Source organism: Gracilinanus agilis, chromosome 1 (genome assembly GCF_016433145.1).
Source record: "Gracilinanus agilis isolate LMUSP501 chromosome 1, AgileGrace, whole genome shotgun sequence".
In the NCBI taxonomy this organism is placed as follows: Eukaryota; Metazoa; Chordata; class Mammalia; order Didelphimorphia; family Didelphidae; genus Gracilinanus; species Gracilinanus agilis.
In genome coordinates this window covers 436,972,997-436,992,376 of record NC_058130.1, presented here as the reverse complement: position 1 = coordinate 436,992,376, position 19,380 = coordinate 436,972,997, and the positions used below count along the sequence as shown (strand labels likewise).

General features: G+C 36.0%; 1 protein-coding gene across 1 annotated transcript in view; it reads right to left on the bottom strand.

The window, feature by feature from the left end:
- The window catches only part of ADCY2 (adenylate cyclase 2), a 574,349-nt gene that overhangs the window by 12,233 nt on the left and 542,736 nt on the right, over window positions 1-19,380 (bottom strand). The window contains exons 22-24 of the mRNA XM_044681919.1: window positions 18,775-18,921; window positions 16,166-16,273; window positions 2,241-2,355 (exon numbers count right to left, since the gene is read on the bottom strand). Coding sequence (XP_044537854.1) covers window positions 2,241-2,355; window positions 16,166-16,273; window positions 18,775-18,921 — 370 coding nt within the window. The remainder of the gene's footprint in view (window positions 1-2,240; window positions 2,356-16,165; window positions 16,274-18,774; window positions 18,922-19,380) is intronic.

Sequence of the window (19,380 nt, the reverse complement as noted above, 5' to 3'; positions counted from 1 at the left end):
ACACACACACACACACACACACACACACACACGAACACACACGCAAACACACAGTCATCTGCTTTCCACTCAGACATATTCTCTCTAACTCAGACACCCATTGGTGTTTCCTTAGCAACCATTAACAGAAAAATTTAAGGATGACATAGGAGAGAAGGAAAGTTAGAATAAAAATCAGATCTGGTAATTACAGGATTTTCTACATGTACTTTTTAAATTTTTTCTAGGCTTGATTTGGAAATAAAAAAAAAAAAGACACAGGAGATGAGAGGGAGGGGAATGTTTCCAGCAGGCTAGTAAGCAAGTGAAACCACATTGAAGAGAGTGAGACTAACTCAGATGAACTGCTCTTAAAAAGTGGTTTGATGGATCAAGAGAAGAATGTTGAAGTATTCTTGTCTGTTAACTGTTAGTTACATTTACCATTCACTGTCATATGTAAAATATAGACTTCTCTAGGACAGAACCTCCAATGTAGGTTCTGAAATTGAGAGCAAGAGGAGACCTTAGAGAAGATATAGTCCAACCCTCTTGTTTTACAGGAGTATCAAATGAGATAATCCCTGTAAAGTGCTTAACATAGTGCCTGGTACATAGTGAGTGCAACAGAAATGTTAGATACTATTATCATTTGTATTATTGCTATTACAGTTGAGAAAAATGAAATTCAAAGCAAAATAGACCACAGTCAATAAGCACATGAGGTAAGATTTGAACTCATAGTTTCCTCATTCCTAGCCCAGTGATCTATTTGCTATACTTTGCTGCATCTCTTTGCTGGGAAGGAGGAGTGTAGAGATTCAAATAATCTTTTTCCTATCCTAATCCCCACCTGACCTATAGAAGAGACTTTAGATGAAGATTTAATCTCTTTCAGGCTTTTCAGTTTAAAAATGAGGAGATTGAGGTAGAAGAGACCTTAGAGATGAACTCATCCAACCTCCTCATTTTGCAAATTTGGATATTGAGGAGTAACATGGGTCATAATGGCCAAGCCGGGTTCTGAATCTAGGTTCTCTAACTCAGAGAGACTAAGAGCTTATCTAAGGGCCTGGCAGGATATCTCTCCCTCTCTCTCCCTCTCTCTCTCTCCTTTCTTTCTTTCTTTCTTTCTTTCTTTCTTTCTTTCTTTCTTTCTTTCTTTCTTTCTTTCTTTCTTTCTTTCTTTCTTTCTTTCTTTCTTTCTTTCTCTCTCTCTCTCTGATAGTATCCATAAAGATGCTGTATATTACTAAGGAAGGGGAAGGGTGCCATTTGGGTAAAAGAGGGAGAAAATCCTACTTTTTCTTATTGTTAGACCATTCTCCTTTCTCCTAACAAAGTAGCTTGAAAAGCAGCCTCTTTGTGGTGGTTATCTTATTTATTGACAGTTCCTCATCATGTGATCTGGGTAAAAGTTCCTAGGAATAAAGCTGGCTAAAAGAAAAATGAGCAAGAAAATAATGAAATAAAAGCAAACTATCAACTATTTTTCATCATATTACCTATAAAATGCAAAAAATGGTTAAATGAACAATAACCATTATATAAGAGAATTATAAAGCAAATTTTCTGCTCTATATTCTCAAATGCCCCCATTTTCTCTACCTACTTAACTTCCTGTGTGTTATTGGATTCAGAACATGAATAAAAGTGAAAGCCAGATAAATATCAAGCTGCTCCACCCAAATATCACAGGGAAAATTAAAATTGCAGGAAGGTTCTTAGAAGAGCTATTTTTAAAACCTATTCTGCTTTTCAGCAGGTTTTAGAACCTTAGGCAAGGCAGTGGATCTTTGGACATCCTTTACATCCTTGCTCTTTTAAAAATTAATGTTATTTGAAAAAAGAATTGGGATTAAAGAAATGAGATCACTTATGTGAAAGCAACTTATGAAAATATGAAGGATTGATATTCAAGACAATGTGTTTATTTTCTTCATTTTTTAAGAGGAAAAACAATCTGCTGTTCCTGTTTAAAAAGAAGTTGTATTACTTTCTCTTTGGAATATACCCTGATAAGCTATGAAATGGGGAGAATCTAGCTTAAACTTTGGAATCATGCTTAATTTTCTTTAGGGTTATAGATTCTAGGACAATGGCTGCACCCCTTCTGTGGGCAATCCAACTAGTTTCAAGGCTATAGCCGTTTTCATTTGAACTACTCTAGGTCGTTGAGCCTCCCTAGTGTACAAGATCATCCTTCTTATTTATTTTCACAAAGGTATCAGAAAGCACACAGAGTTCTTTCCAAAACATACCCACTCTCAACTTGAAGTCATTGAAGGAGTGTTTGTTGATTACATCCAATTTAGCTGCCAGGGCAAAAGCAAACTCCACCATGGTGCCAATGTGCATGTATTGGCGCTCAGGCTCCTAAAGAGAAATAAATATGTACAAAGGTAGTTAAAAATTCCAAATATCTTCTGTTGACTGAATATGCATACCAGTCAGAAAAAACAAACATCAAACTGCTTCAGAAATAGAACTCTGAAAAAAAAAAAGAAATAGAACTCTGCAGGATATCCCATCATATGTAAACCTATCCTACTAAGGAATTAAAAACCTTTTCTTGGTATTCTTTCCATTTTGTAGTATTTCCTATACTGGGGCAAGGGAAAGATCTTAAACATCAGAAAGGGTAAAAAAGCCTCCTTGAGGCACAGTTCATACCTGGGGTTGATCAAGGAAATCTACTGCTCTCCCCCTAATCCCTGCTAGCCATTCTTTTTTTTTTTTTTTAATAATAATTTTTAAATTTTTTAGGTTATATGTCAATATAACTTATAATATCTGTTTTCTGATATTTTGTAATCCATGTTATCTCCTTCCCACCTTTCTCCCTCCTCAAAAAGGCAGGTGATATGATGTTGATTTCACATATATTATCACATAATACATATTTCCATATTCATCATTTTATGAAAGAAGACATGTATTATTCATACTAGAGAAAAATTAATGTAATAAAAAAAGTACCTGTCACCCATTCTTGAGCACTTCTGCAAGTTTACATGGCCTCTTGGTACAAGTACAATTGGCAACTCTTGTTTTTGTTTCCATTACAGTGACCGCTTAAGTCACTGTAAAGTATTTTCTACACTGCCTATGTAAGTACTTAAGTAAAACTTACACTTAAGATGAATTAATGAGAATTCATAGAAGTATGTACACTATGGATTTAATAAAATTTAAGCCTGTAACATTTATACAGTTCCGAACAGCAATAATTTAGTAGATAGAGATATTTCTTAGACCTAGGGAGATATCTTCAAGTTTCTGACTGTGCTACTTACTAAGTCACTTAATCTCTCAGTGGTCTAGGCAGTTCCTGAAGACTTTGAGCTGCAAAAAAGGTGTCAAATTGTATGAAGTTTCTTCCTCCAGGAGATCCCTATTCCAATGTTGTTTAACCATAATTTCATTTTTATGAGGGAATTGGACTGACTTAGAAACCCTAGAAAAGATAGTTATGCTGACAGTCCTAGATCCTCACAATCAGGTTTAGACAGTGTCAGGAGCTTCTTTTTCTAACTGTCCATTCATGGGTCCCAAAGGAGTCAGACTTTACTGTCCAAATGAAATCTCACATTATTTTTAGTGAATGATGCTCTTGAGGGGCAATGTAATTTCAGGTTCATTAAAAGTACCCAAGTATATTTTATTTAATTTCTGTACAGTTCAATTAGATAATCATCTTTCATTTAAAAAAAATGCACACTTTTCCTGAATCCTTCCCAAAATCCTTTTGTGAATGGACTCTAATAAAATCCTAAAGATGGACTTGAGTGGTGAGGTAGGGAAAATGTTTCCTTCTGAGGATACCATAATATAGAAGTAGAGTGATGTTAAATTTGTGCCAGTGACTGGCTAACTAATATAGATACTTCAAGGTGTGACTATCAGTGTTTGGAATCAAAAGTTGCATTGGAGAGGAGTATGGGAGAAGACTATCCTTGACATGATTGGATCAAACAAAAGCTGATCCCTAGAGCTTTTAATACTAAGAATAAAATAAAAGAAAGTATTTGGAAATAAGAGGTCATGATCTCACATCTCAAGTCTGAGTTTAGGAATATATAATATTAAATTTTTTTGTTGTTTTAATTTAAATCTGCTCTCCTATATGACCACACCTCAATTTTCTTTGTTGGATTTCATACAGGTTGTGCCCACCCACTAATGATATGCATCCCCTCTGACTTTGTCCTGGGTCCTCTTCTTTTTACCATTTCACTTGGTGAACTTATTAGCTCCTGTTGATATCACCTTTGGGCAGATGATTTTCAGATTTATTTATCCTGCCCTGACTTCTCTCCTTCCCTCCAGATCTATTTTGACCCAGATGTTCCCTAAAACTCTCAAATGTGTAAAATTGAACTCATGTTTAAACTAAATTAAACTAAAATTGAACTAACATGTCTAAAACTGAACTCATGATCTTTCTCTCAAAATCTTCCCCTCTTCCAAAATTCCCTATTAATGTAAAGGACACCTAGGCTTACAATCTAGATGTCATCCTCAATTCTGTTCTCTCTCTCAACTCCCATATCCAATCTGTGCCACATCCTATTGATCATCCCTTTATAAAATTTCTTCTATATGCCACTTCTCTCCTATGGCACTGCTGCTGGGTACAGGCTCTCATCAACTACACTTGGATTATGGCAATAGTCTACTGATTCTTCCTGCTTTCCCACTCTAGACAAATCTCTATTCATCTGTCAAACCCATCTTAAATTACAGGTGCTGCCATGTCAACACTCCCACCCCCTTAAAAAACAAAACAAAACAAAACTTGAGTGGGTTCCTGTTTACCCTAGGGTCCAATATAAAACCCTTTGTTTGTCTTTTAAAGTTCTTCACAACCCAGGCCCTTCCTACCATTCTAGGCTTTTAAAAAAGGGACAATTTAAGCCTCTCTTTGTATACCCAGTGCTTAGCAAAGTGCCTGGTACATCCGAGGCATCACATATGTGCTTATCGGCTTGGACAGGCCTTAGTTTTTGTCAGATCTAGAGTATATGTGCAGCATTGTTAGAATGGGGAGCAACTTAATTGTCAAGAACCAAATGCTCCTTGTTTTAGTTTAGAGAACAACTAAAAATATACATTCAGTAGATCTTAAATTCATGTTCTTATGGAAAGATCAAAAAAGTCTTTGAAATAACTTGCTAGCTTGTGTTCTTTAATATCCTCATTAGCAGGCCTAGAGACGGGAGGTCCTAGGTTCAAATCTGGCCTCAGACACTTCCCAGCTCTGTGACCCTGGGCAAGTCACTTGATCCCCATTGCCCACCCTTACCACTCTTCCACCTAGGAGCCAATACACAGAAGTTAAAGGTTTAAAAAAAAACAAAAAAAAATCCTCATTAATATATATTGAACCCAAAGTAACAAATCATAGGCACAGTTAAGTAGCAGAGTGGATACAGCATCAGACCTGGAATCAGTTGGACCTAGGTTCAAAGCTACTCTCAGATACTTTCTAGCTATGTGACCCTGGGCAAGTCATTTATGCCTGACTGCCTAGCCTTGCCCTTGCCACTCTTCTGTATCAGAATCTAAGAAGGTAAGAGTTAAACAACAACAACAACAACAACAACAAAACAACCACAAAACTCAAAAAAGCCAAAGTAAAACCCTGGAATAATTTTTAAGAATATAAATGATCTAATCGTATTTGTGTCTAAAAGTTATTGAGACGGTAGTGGGAAGTAAGAAAATCTCTAAGCAGAAAACTTGTAAAGTAATAAAAGACAATGATTGACAGATATGATTCTAAACAGAGGGCTTGTTTCTTTAGCAACGTGGATATGGAACTACAGCTATATGAGGTCCAGAGAATATAACCAGTGGCACTAGAGATTAGGTAGAAATGTTTCATTTGGAAATTTAATTTTGCTTCTTAAAATATAGCCATCAAATCCACAGGGCACTTCCTTTCTTTGTGGCTAATAAAAAAATAACACCCAGACACACAAATACACATGAATATACAGAACATTCTGTCTTGTGCTCAGAGGTGAATTGAGTGCTTATTTACTGTATTTTTCTTACTTAGAATGGGGACAAGGTTTCAAAATTAAATCTGTGACACAATGGATAGAGCAGCAGCCTCAAAACCAGGAAGACCTGGGTTCAAGTCCCATTTCTGTAACATACTGGCTATGTGATTGTGGGGAGGACCATTTATCTAATCTGTGCTCTAGGCCATTTTCTATAAGAGATATAGAGAAGGTACCAATCTGCACTGATCTGGGAAAAGGAAGGGAAGGGCATAAATATTTAAGTATCTCCTATGTGCCAGGCATTGTACTAAGAGCTTTTCAAATATGATCTCATTTGATATTCTTCACAACTCATGGAAGTAGATGCTATTATTATCCCCATTTAAATCTGAGGAAACTGAGATAGACTTTAAAGGTTGAGTGACATGCCCAGTTCACACAGCTAGTAAGTGGCAGAGGTCATATTTGAACTCAGATCTTTTGACTTCAGGGACAGAGATTTTTTTGTTTTTGTTTTTTGTTTGGTTTTTGGCTTGGAAGTTCCCTCCCATATCCAAAGAAAGAAACCACAAGCCTAGTCCTTATCCTTATCCTTATGTATTTATCATCTTCGAGGTAACAGTTTTTACTCAGGGTCACTTTGCTAAAAGTTTTGTGGGATACAAAAGAAATATAAAACATAGAAATCATATACTAGAAGACAGTAGTCTAAATTGAGAAAATATACACCTACATGAAACACTTAAATAATAATGCCAGACAACATAGGATTAATTTTCAAACCAATCTTGTTATTAACAAATGCTGAGGGATTTTAGAAAAGGGAGTGATTGTTCCAGGTAGTAATGATAGTTGAAGATATGGGTCTGCTGGTAGGATGTCAGTGGTATGGATTGAATTTGTCAGAATATCCACAGTTAGTTCATGGTATGAGACATGTATTTGGTGAAAGGAAGAAGAGACAGGGAAGGAAGCGGGAATAGTCTGAGATAATGGTGTCACTACCACCTAAGTTTCAGAGAATTAACTGTTTCTGTACAAAGAGATCCAAGAGAATAAGGAATAAAAAAAAAAGCCCTTGGATTTGGCAAGAAGTAGGCCAGTGATGAGTTTAAGAGACAAGAATCAATTAAGGGAGGTGGATAAAAGCCATTTTTAAGGGGACTAATTCAGGAAATGAGAGGATGTCAGAGCAGTGGGCACAGATAATTTATTATAGAGAAGACGAGTGAAAGGGAGCGAAATAGGGTAATAATTTAAAGGAATAGTATGATTAAGAGGAAAACATTCCCCATAAAAACCAGTTGGCCATCACCATTGCACTAGCTACTTTCTCTTTCTGTTGATCCATGCTTTGGTGAACCAGTTTAGATATACATTGTCCTCTACCGCTACAGCTCTTGAATTCTTAGTCCTCTCATTCTATTGTGGATTATGCTCAGCCAAGCCTAGCCTTGGACCACTCCCAACATTTGGTGCCTTCACTACCAGGACACATCCTACTGAACAAAGACGGATAAAACCTCACAATTGCTCTGACCCAGCCCACTACAAATTTATGCTATACAATCTCAACTGGGCCTTCACAACTACTAGGCAATCCTACTATACCCCCACTTTACAAGCCCCTATCCCACTCTCCACAGTGACTCTTAAAATCTTTTCATGCTTTCTCAAACCTCCAATGCCTTCCCCCTCTACGTATTCTCTCTGTTGAGAACCTTCCCTCATATTTACAGAAAAAAAATGAGACCATTGGCTTTTCCCCATTCCTCATCTCCTGTCACCTAGTCTACCACTATCTCTTCTTTCTCTCTTGTCTGAGATGATGAAGTGGCCTTATTCCTTATCAAGAATAATGCTTCTACTTGTTCAAGGAGTCCCATCCATCCTATCTCCCCCGAAAGAGTGACCCTTCCATCATCCCCATTTTTTCATTTATTTTTAGACTCTCCTTGTCTATCTGTTCATTCACTATTGCTTCCAAACATACTAAGTCTCCACCTCCTGAAAAAAATAACCCTTACTTGATCCTTCCATCCCTACTAACCATCAAACTATATCTCTTTTTTCTTTTTGTAGCTAAACTTGAAAAGGCCATCTACAATAAGTGTCTCTGTTTTCTCTTCTCTCACTCTCTTCTTGACTCTTCTTGATAATCTGACTTCCAACCTTATTCCATTGAATCTGCTCTCTCCAAAGTAACCAATGATCTCTTAGAGGCTAAATCCAATGGCTTTTCCTCATCTTATTCTTTTTGACTTTTCCACAGCCTTTGACATTATTGACCACCCTCCCTCCTGGATAATCTCTTCTCTCTGGGTTTTCAAAACACCACTCTTTCCTGGTTCTCCTCTTATATGCTCCTTCTCTGTTTTCTTTGATGGATCCTCTTTCAAATCATACCTTATAACTGGAGGTGTCTATCAGGGTACAATCCTATTTTTTCTTTTCTTCTCCTTCTATATTACTTCACTTGGTGATCTCATCAGTTCACAAGGACTTAATCACCATCTCTACACTGATGATTTTTCAGTTCTATCTTTCCTGCCCCTCTTTCAGGATCAAATGCAAAAAGGGCATCCAAAACCCTTCTTGACTAGACTTCTTACACCTTAGTCCCTTCCAGGTACTCTTTGACTCAGAGACACTGATCTACACTGTTCCAAAAAAATGACACTCGCAGCTCTGGCTATTTTCTCAGGCTGTCCACCAAGTCTGGAATGCTCTCCCTCCTCCACTCTACTTATGGATCTCCTTGGCTTCCTGAAGTCCTTAATAAAATTTCATCTTCTACTGGAAGCCTTCCCCAACTCTTTTAAATTCGATTGCCTTTCCCCTGTTAATTCTAAGCCCATATTTAGCTTGCTTTGTATATATTTATGTGTTGTTTCCCCATTTAAATGTAAGTTTTCTGAGGGAGGGAACTCTTTTGTTTCTTTTTTTTATCGTCGTGGATTTATTGATTGATTAATCAATAAGATTTATGGGCTATCTTTTCTTTTTATTATTTTAAAATACATAGATAAGGAAAATATCTTCAGTAAGATGAAAAAAGCATGTAGTTCAATGAAAAAAAATACAGGTCTTGAGTTCAAATCATACCTGTAATATAGCTACGTGACGCTGGGCAAGTCACTTAATTGATCTTAGTTTTCTCATCTTTAAAAATAGGGATAATAAAAAGCACCAACCTTACAGAATTTTTTTGAAGATCAAAGTGCTTTACAAACTTTGATGCACTATATAAATGTTATTACTTATGCACTATTATCTAAATGAGGCAAGGCCTGGACTATGGGGCCCAGAAGAAAAGCTTTCATGACTCAGAGAAGAAATAAAGCATAGCACTTGTGGCCCTTTGCAATTAGAATGATATTGGTGCAAGAGAAGATAATATTTCTACTCTTAATGAATAACTTAAAAATGAAAAATTGATTTCAATTAACAGCATACAAAATTTTGTTAGGAACATCCTTACACATGGAAAGCTTTTATATTATAGGGTACTAATATTGGTAAGCTTATGAGAGAAGGGAAAAAAACATTTCACAAATGTATGTGTAGCTAGAGATAAAAATTTTTTGTTCTTTAACTAGAAACACAAGCTGGTAAGGCAACAAACAAAAGGCTCTGTAACAAATATACTTTGCAGGAAAATTACAGATAAGTCACAGTTAGGAAAAGCAATATCATTATAGGGGAAAAAAACAACAAAACATTTCCTTTCTGACAAATAAATGTATGATAATGGTCCTTGACTCATAGAACTTAAAAGTTAAAGGAAACTTAGAGGGCATAACCCAAAATTATGACTCCCATCTAAAACTCTGTAATATATGCTTACCAGTCCAACTCTTCTTTATCTCATTTGGGGTTTTCTTAGCAAAGAAAGTAGAATGGTTTTTCATTTCCTTCTCTAGCTTATTTTTTTAAACCCTTACCTTCCATCTTGGAGTCAATATTGTGTATTGGCTCCAAGGCTGAAGAGTGGTAAGGGTAGGCAATGGGGGTCAAGTGACTTGCCCAGAGTCACACAGCTGGGAAGTATCTGAGGCCAGATTTGAACCTAGGACCTCCCATCTCTAGGCCTGGCTCTCAATCCACTGAACTATCCAGCTGACCCCTTCTAGCTTATTTTGCAAATGAAGAAACTGAGGCAAAGCAAAGTTAAATGACTTGCCCAGGGTCACACAGCTAGTAATTGTCTGAAGCTGGATTTGCATTCAGAAAGATGCTCCAGACCTGGTATTCTATCCTCTGAAGTAGGTAGTGTGTAAATGGAATTAGCTCATCTTTATTCGTTGTTAGACTCTAGCCATCAGAAATAATGTCACCCCACTCAACTTAGAATTAAGTGGGGAGGGGAAGATCAGTTACCCACACATGACAATGAGTAACAAATCAAAAACAAGGAACTGCCTTTTGGGCAGTCCAAAAACAGTGTTGAGGCTGCCATTTATCAACTTGAAAATTGGAGGTGGATGCAGGAAGTGATGAAAGATGCTATCTTTTAAAAATGATGGTAACTTCCTGTGGAGGAGTTGGTGCTTTGAACTTGGTGTTGAAGGATCTCTGGTGAGACCTCAGATGGCTTCCCTTTGAATTGTCACATGGGTAAGTTAGGCTGACTTCCTTTCTCCTTCCTTGGCATTTCTGGAGACTCTAGCCTCAAGGAGGCCTCTCTTGCCTCTCCAATTGTAAAAGGCCTTGTGGCTAGAAGCCTTATTTAATTAACCTCTGTGCTCCTTTGCTGGGGCCTCTAAATTCTTACCTGGTCTGGACCTCTGGTCTGGGCCAGAGTTTCTCTCTCTCAATTTCCCTACCTTCAACCTTCCTAATTGTAAATAAACTTTCATAAAAGTCATCCTGACTTGGATCTATTTTTAATTTGAAATTGAGTTAATCTGATTTCTAGCAACTATACCTTAAATATCTAGTTTCCCCTCTTACAGTAGGAAGGATATTCCTCCCTCCCTCCCTACCTCCCCCCTCCTTTCCTCCTTACATCTCTTCCTTCCTTCCTTCCTTCCTTCCTTCCTTCCTTCCTTCCTTCTTTCCTTCCTTCCTTCCTTTCCTTCATTCCTTCTTTCCAGAGAAGTTTAATAATAAAGAGAGAATGTGGTTTTATTCAAAAAGCAAGAATTCAATTGAGTGGTTTAGCAATCCAATTTTCAGACCAAGGAAGAATATAATTCATTTCAATAAGTATGTAATGACTTTACTCCTCTCACCTTTGCTCTAAAATCCAATTAGTCACCAAAAACTGTTAATTGTTGATTCACAAAATCTTTCTTATTTATCCCTTCCTTTGCATACCTATTGCCATCAACTTAGTTCAGGCCCTTGTAACCTTGAATGAAATCTATTACTATGGTTTAAATGGTTTTCCTGCTTGAAAACTCACTAGTTTCATTAACAATTACCAATTATTCTATTTAAAGCTTTGTTTTGATTCTGTTTCTCCTCTAAATGTTCAATGATTGTTCCTTGTCAACTGCATGGCTCCATTAGAAAACAATAAATCTAGAGTCTTGGTACTTGAGTTTGAGGCCAGGCTTTGCTACTTTCTTCCTGTGTGACCTTGGGAAAGTCATGCCCCTATTCTGGCAGTCACCTGTAAAAGTTACAAGATCTCTAAGATCTTTAAATCCTGTGAATATTTCATCTCTATAATCTGTCACTCAAAACCATTCATCGTATATCTCCTGATTTCCTATCACTCCTTTTTCACTCTGCATATTTGGGCCTCTGAAAGTATAGGCAGAAAACCAGAAAAGTTATTAGGAAATGTGACAGACAAAGTACAAGTGTGAAAAAGCATGGCTCCCTTTTATATAATTATGAGTTATTTGGCTAGAACAGATTAAGAGAAGGAAAGTACAGAGATGATGTTGAAAAGGTAAATTTTATCCGATTTTAGAAGCCTTGTATGACTTATTCTCCATCTAAATGCACTACATTACTCATACTTAAATGCCATAGCAAGTGCTATATTTTCTAAGGTCACCTCAGTTAAATGTGTTATTTCCTCTCCTATGTATTCCTGGAGCACTTTGTTTTTGTCCTTCCTAGCTAATCTAATAACAATGACAGCAACAATAAAAGTAGCTAAAGTTTAGAAAGTGCTTTACTTAGAAAATTCCAATTTGAGCCTTGTCCTTCTGCAATAGGGATCATGAAACTATTATCACACCTAATTTAAAAATATATGTATGTATATGTACATATGTATATATATACGCATATATATATCTTTTTGTCCAGTTACATGTAATGATTTTTAACATTCATTTTCTGAAATTTTGAGTTCCAAATTTTCTTCCTCTCTCCCTTCTTTCGCCCCTTTCTAAGCTGGTAAGCAGTTTGATCTAGGTTATACATGTATGATCAGGAAAATATATTTTATCACCCAGTTTAAAGATTAAGGAAAATTGGGAATGAAATTTAATGAGCTGCCCATGATCATATACCTAGTAACTATTATTGCCAGGAGTCAAAACCAAAGTCCCAGTTTTCTTTTAATCATTTTTATCACAGGTAACTAACTATATCTATATCGATTGTATTATGTATTAAGGAACTGTGATTTTCTATGTGACAGCTCTGGTTATTTTGCAGATTCCTTTGTTGATACATCACTATCACCATTGACATATATTGAATATTTGGAAGTTTATAAAGCTTTCTCTTTTTTCCATACATTAACTTATTTCTCTCAGAATAACACCATGAACTAGGTATTATAGTTACTGTAATCACAGTTTTATAGAAGAAGAAACTATGAAATTAAATGACTTTCCCATGGTCACACATCTGGAAGTGCTAGGAGTAGTATTTTAATCCAAGTCCTCTTGATTTCAAGTCTATCATTCTATCCTACTATATCACACTTCCTTTCCATTTTCCATTTCCCTAAGGAATGGGAAATTTAGAATTTGTATTTAGAATTAGAATAGAATGCTAAAAGTATTGTTTCCCAAATACCAATTCTGAATTCACTTCTCTCTATACTTTCTCCCTTGCTGATCTTATCTGCTTCCAGGAATTAAATTATTATCTTCATGTAAATGTAAAATCCAATATAAATTACTTATATATGTATATACATATAAATCTTTTTTCTATCTTTTCTTTTCTTTTGTAAACAACCCTTACCTTCCTTCCATCTTGGAATAAATACTGTGTATTGGTTCCAAGGCAGAAGAGTGGTAAGGGCTAGGCAATGGGGGTTAAGTGACTTGCCCAGGATCACAAAGCTAGGAAGTGTCTGAGGCCAGATTTAAACCTAGGACCTTCCATGTCTAGGCCTGGCTCTCAATTCACTGAGCCACGCAGCTGCCCCCTATCTTTTCTATTCCTCTCTGCTTTCCTCTCTCTCTCTTTCTTTTCCTTCCTTTGTTTTTTCTTTCTTCCTTCTTTCCTTCTCTCCCTTCCTTCCAACACTGATAGATATGAAGTGGTACTTTAGAGTTATATTAATTTGCATTAGTAATATAGAGCATTTTGTAGTGCATACACATGCCTGTGTAATTAATTTATCTATTTTTCTATTGTCCTAAATTGATCAGACTCTTGATGATACACCAAAGACCAGATCTATGCCTTTTGGTCCTTCCTGAATCATCCCATTGTTATTCCACTGGGAGTCCACCTTCCAGAATGATCTGCTGCTTTCATTCTATGCCCTCTGGTTGTCTACCCATAGCTTCTTTGTTATTGGTTAGATGATTCCTCAGGTCAACAGATGTTAAACACTTGTCCCTTATCAAATTATGCTTGATCTAATAACTTGACTTCTGCCAATATACTGCATTTGGCTCATATTTTTCTTCTACCCCTTGGGAACTATGTTCACTGAATTGAACTTTACCATGAGAAGAATATTCTTTATAGTCATAGGGATAGGATCTGGTGTCACTGACTTGGTATCAAGTTTAGGGATAGATTAAGGATCTGCCCTAATACCAGGAGTTTTTTTAACCTTAGAAAGTTCACCTTTTCCTCTGAGATTTAAGGGAAGTTATGGATCTATTTATAGATATATTTTAAGAAAGAGAAAGAGGTAGTTTAGGAACCTCATGTCCAATGGATTTGGTCTTCTTAGTAGGGATAAGATCATTAGTCAATAGTGTGGTTGGGGAAAGTTTGGAGCTTGGGGAAAGTAAAAAATGTCTAAGAGAGACATTATGGGGAGAATGTTGAGGGATTAAGGAAAGAGAAATTAAAAAACTTGAAAGCATCAGTGAGGACTTAGGGGCATGGAACAGAAAAGCATTGATTAAGTAATTGATGTTTACTCTATTAAAAATCATAAAAATATACTAGTAATACAAATAGAAAAGCGAGATAAAACTGCTGTCAAGGACTTCATATTCCCTTTAAGAGAAGCAGCACCTATAGTAGGATTCAAGTTTAGGGAATATGGAAAGTCTTAGGGCTTTAGAGGGAAAATTCTACAAGGCAGGTTAAGTAAGACCTTTTAGAGTCTGGACAGTAATGAAAATGTTTTTTGACCAGTGACTGTTAGGAAAGGGGAGTAGTGGATGTAAGGGGGGAAACATAATGAGACTTTGGGTTAACTCTTGGAGAGGTAGGGATAGGAAGGTAGGGAATTGCTATAGGATGGGAGTTAGGCAATAGGAGCTGGTGTGGGGGGGATGAGTTCCCTGCCCCTCAAGTGTTCCTGTGTGTCATTGGCATTTGGGCAATGAGCTAGCTGAGATGGGCTAAAGAAAGGTTTCTGAATCCCTGAAGGCATGGTATCCCTGCTAAGTGATGCTTTGTGGTAAGAAATCAAAGTTTGGGTGTGGGCATGTACAGTATATGGACTAGCTGTACTGGCAAAGGTGATATGTTCTGTGTAAAAGAGAATAGGGTTATGTGGAAGTTATGTAGGACTGAAGGACTTGAATAGGCACCATGAAAGGTCAAGGATACAAAACGGTATTGGTGAGGACAAGCGTTGAGGCTGTAGACTGGAGACCAGGATGAACTGGGAGTCAAGTAAAATCAGATAAAGATCAATATGTTGAGTGAAATAGAATGGGTCAGGAGAATAGACAACTTTGTGAAATCGTGTGAGGCAGTGGGGAAAGTTGCTAGGTAAAAACATAGTATTTGAAGAGAGAGAGCATGAAGATCAAGATTTTGGAGGCCCAAGCAGTACTAATTGATGATATAGTCAGTGCAGGATGGAGCCTTACCAATTGGCCACTCAAGTACAGTAGAAATAAACATGAGATGGATGTGATTAGAGTATCAGATCATTACTAGATATGTTGAAATTACAAAGATTATAGGAGATGGGATGGAGAGGAAAAACACAATAGAAATATTGCGATTATCCAAGAAGATACAAAAGAGCCCTATAGTGTGAAGGATGATGGCTATGACATTGTGGGAACAAAGAAAATGAAAGTCACTTTGAGATTTAACCTCTAACAAAAGAGAATGATGAAAACTGATAGAAGAAGTATAGAAGGTAGAACAGACAGTTAATTTTTATAGGCAAGATGACAGTTAGGTTTAAAATGTATTAAATTTGAAGTGATATCCAGTCGTAACCAAGTGGGAATGTTGAGTAGACAATTACAAATATGAAACTGGAGCTAGAGAGAAATTAAAGGTGAAGATAAAGATTTGACAGACATCTGTATAGAGGTAATAGTCGAAACCTTGCAAGTGAGTGACATCATTAAAGGAGTGTATTAAGAAAAAAAGACAAGAGAAGGAAGAATAATTAATCAACTAATGAACAAATATTTATTAAACACCTACTATGGCTCAGACATTCTAAAGCTAAGCAGTCTACAAAGGCAACAGTGAAACAATTTTTGGACCTAAGTATATACAAAATAGACACAACGTATTTGGTGGAGATACTAGTAATTGGGGGTAGAAGATAGTCTTTCCCTATCTAGTGTGGATTTGAGGTCTTGCTGAGAGCCAATTTGGCCACGAGAAGAAGGGAGAACAGTTTTATGAATCTGGGTACTCATAAACTGGACAAAGTGAATGAAATTTAGTTGTATAAACACAACCTTAGGGACCAGGTTTCTGTGTTATTAGAGAGGCTTAGTCCTGGCATGTCTGTTCTAAATCTTTATGAATGAACACAAAGAGCACATATACAATCACTTTTGTTCATCGAGGTGTTTATATTTGTGCTGTACCTGTGTGTGTTCTTGGTTGGGGGTGGCACTCAGTCCTGTGGCTGCCATGTAAGTGCTTCCAATGGTCTTGATCTTTTCAACTCCACTAAATTTTGGTTTGGACAGCAGCTATGAAGAAATAAATAACAATTATTCATTTACTGAGGTTTGTACTGACCCAAGAATGAATGTGTTAGCAACACTCTAAGTACCTAGTTCATGTCAAGGTGAACTTGTTTTCAGCTATTGCTTGTTTACCTTAGGCCATTTACCTTAGAGAATAGTTTAATAGATTACATTTCATGGGCTGTGTGTTCTTGGAGAGAAGCAGAGTAGTTGACATGAAATATCTTTCAGAATTTGGTAGTCATGGACTCAAGATTCTCAAATACTGAAGCCAGTTAATGATGATTGCAAGTAACTTTCATGACTCTTGGTTAGAAATAACATAGTACTGACTTTCTTAAAAATGTGAGTCTTTTCATAAATAAAAAGGTTATGTGTTATGGTTGATCATTGTATATGTATTCAGAATAATGTAATAAAAAGTGGTGAGAGTGAGAACATAGTTTAAGGAAGAGGGAAATAAAGCAAAGACAGAAAGGAAAGTGTAAGGGTGGGTGAGGAGAGGAAGAGAAAGTAAGAGGAGAAATCAAGGGAAGAAAGAAAGATTGAAGGGAATAGAAAATTATTTCTTTCTGTTCAGAGATGGGTGAATGGAATTAAAGATGCCATCAGAAAAAGTCTGCATATATCCTACTTTTCCTACCCTTTATTCTTCATTCTACCAAATTATCGCCAGTATAAGAGGCCATGGACATTAGAATTAGGGTCTTAACAAAATAACTGGAAACATAATAAAAACATAATTTGGATTCTTTGGAAGAAATATTTCTTTCTTTCTATATTGGTAACATTCTAAATCCATGTCTGTTTCTCTTTCTGTCTATTTATCTACAAGAAGAATGGAACAGTGGAACAATGTTGGATTTGGACTCCTAGAACTTGATTTGAATCCCAGCTCTGTCAGTAAATAGTTATATGATGTCATAAAAGACATTTGATCTCTCCTGGTCTTAGGGTGGACAACTGAAAGAGAGCTGGACTTGGAGAAGGGAGGCTTGAGTCTGAAACCTACTTCAGACACTTACTGTGTGACCATGGGTATGACACTTAACTCTTGTCTGCTTCAGTTTCCTTATGTGTAAAATGAAGATAATAATAACATCTTCCTCACATGGCAGTTGTAAGGATAAAATGAGATTGTATTTATAAAACATCTTATAAACATTAGAGTGCTGTACAAATGCTGTTCTTGTGGTTGCTGCTATTATTATTTCCTCATTGGCAAAATGAGGGGGTTTAGATTAAATGGCTATCATAGCATTTAGCACAGTGTCTGTTTATGCTTGATTATTTGGCTCAACTCTTGCACCTCTAAATTTATAAAACTTTAGTTATGCAAACAAATAAAAGGAAAAATCCAACTATTATTTGTTTTAAAGAATTCACTTTATAAGCACCTTGTTATTCACCTCAGACTTCATGGCTTCAGGGTAGAGTTTTAGCCATAAAACGAAGAGAAAAACACCCTGTTTCCCCCTAGTTTTTCACTACATTACCCAAACCAATGTATATTACTGTGTACCTTTTATAACATTCAACAGACTTGGATCCCAAAGAAGATGCTATAAAATAGTTTGGGCTCTGTTATTATAATTGACATTTTCCAAGGCTAGTTTCTCAGTGAAGGAGGTGGTAAAGAAAATACTTATGTAAGATATATATAAAAAAGGAGAGTGATGATCTAGGAAGATTTACTGACTAAATATATTATTTTATATAAAATATATATCTTTGACTTATTAGATAACATACACCAATGAATCTTACATTCCCTCCATTTTATATATGATCATGATGGAGCATCAACAATATTCCTGAAAACAAATAATCTATACATCAACATAGAAAACATTTAAAAAATCAGATTCAGATAATGTTGTGAATGTTAGCACCTGACATTTTGAATTCTAAATTCCATACCCTTGTGGAAAAGAGGAGCACACTTTGCTTTCTGGAAAAAAAAAGACGAGTTAAGCAGCATAATTTACTTTTATTTTAAAGAACAGATGGTAGTTCTGCATAGCCTTCAAAATGGAATCCAACAAATCATTTAATCATTTTAGAATATGCACCCTGATCTGAGTATCACATAAAGAGAAGAATATATTTATTATCTTTTCACACATAAAGGCACTACCAGAAAAATTTCCTTGAGCTTTATGCCTCTCTAAAAATTTAATTGGCATTTACAACACATATAATATTCTTTCTTAAACAGTTTTTGATGTCAGATTCCAATAATCATATTAACTTTGATAATAAAATGCACATCTATTTTCTGCCATAGCAAGGAGTCTAAATTTAGGGTAATAATTATATTTATCACTGCCAGCAAGAGGTTACAATGGTGATCATCAGGTATTATACAGTAGAACTCTCCTTTCATTCAAAATGTATTGACTTTATTTAAAATATGATTCTAATTCATTATATCGCAAAAGTCTCAACCCCATATCATCTCAGGGTATATATGCAGTTCATTTTCCAAAAATACTAGCACTTACATCATCAAAGTCAGCAATGATCTCGTTCAGGAGTCTAAGACACTCCAAGCCTTCTTTGTTGACATCTGATTCTGTATAAAATTCTTTGAAATCCGGAATAGAAGCAAACATGACACAGACACAGTCATAGGACTGATGATACAAGTCCTAGACAAGAGAAAAGAGAACAGTTAATTGGAAGATATTCCATAAAGCATAAAACATTTTAAATGCAAGTGTTTTTTCTTGGACAGTCCCATTTGATCAAGCAAAGGAAATTAAGCTTAGGACAAGAGATGATTTCTACAAGAGAAAAGGAAAACAGTATCCTTTTATCAAATTGACACCTTTCTATTTGTAATTAATTTTGGTCACATTTTAAAAGCTAGATTCCTTGTCAGTTTTGCACATGAGTTTCATCTGCAATGAAGTGACATCTATCAAATTACTTCTTTGTACTGTGTTTGACATCGTTACTTTTTTGTTTTTAAATAAAATAATATTCATCAGAGTCCTTGATCAATAACCACATAATAATGACTTACATTTATAATATTTTATTTATATATTGTATTTACAAAGGCTTCTTTGTAAATACTTTCTTCACAAGAACTTTCAAAGGGTATG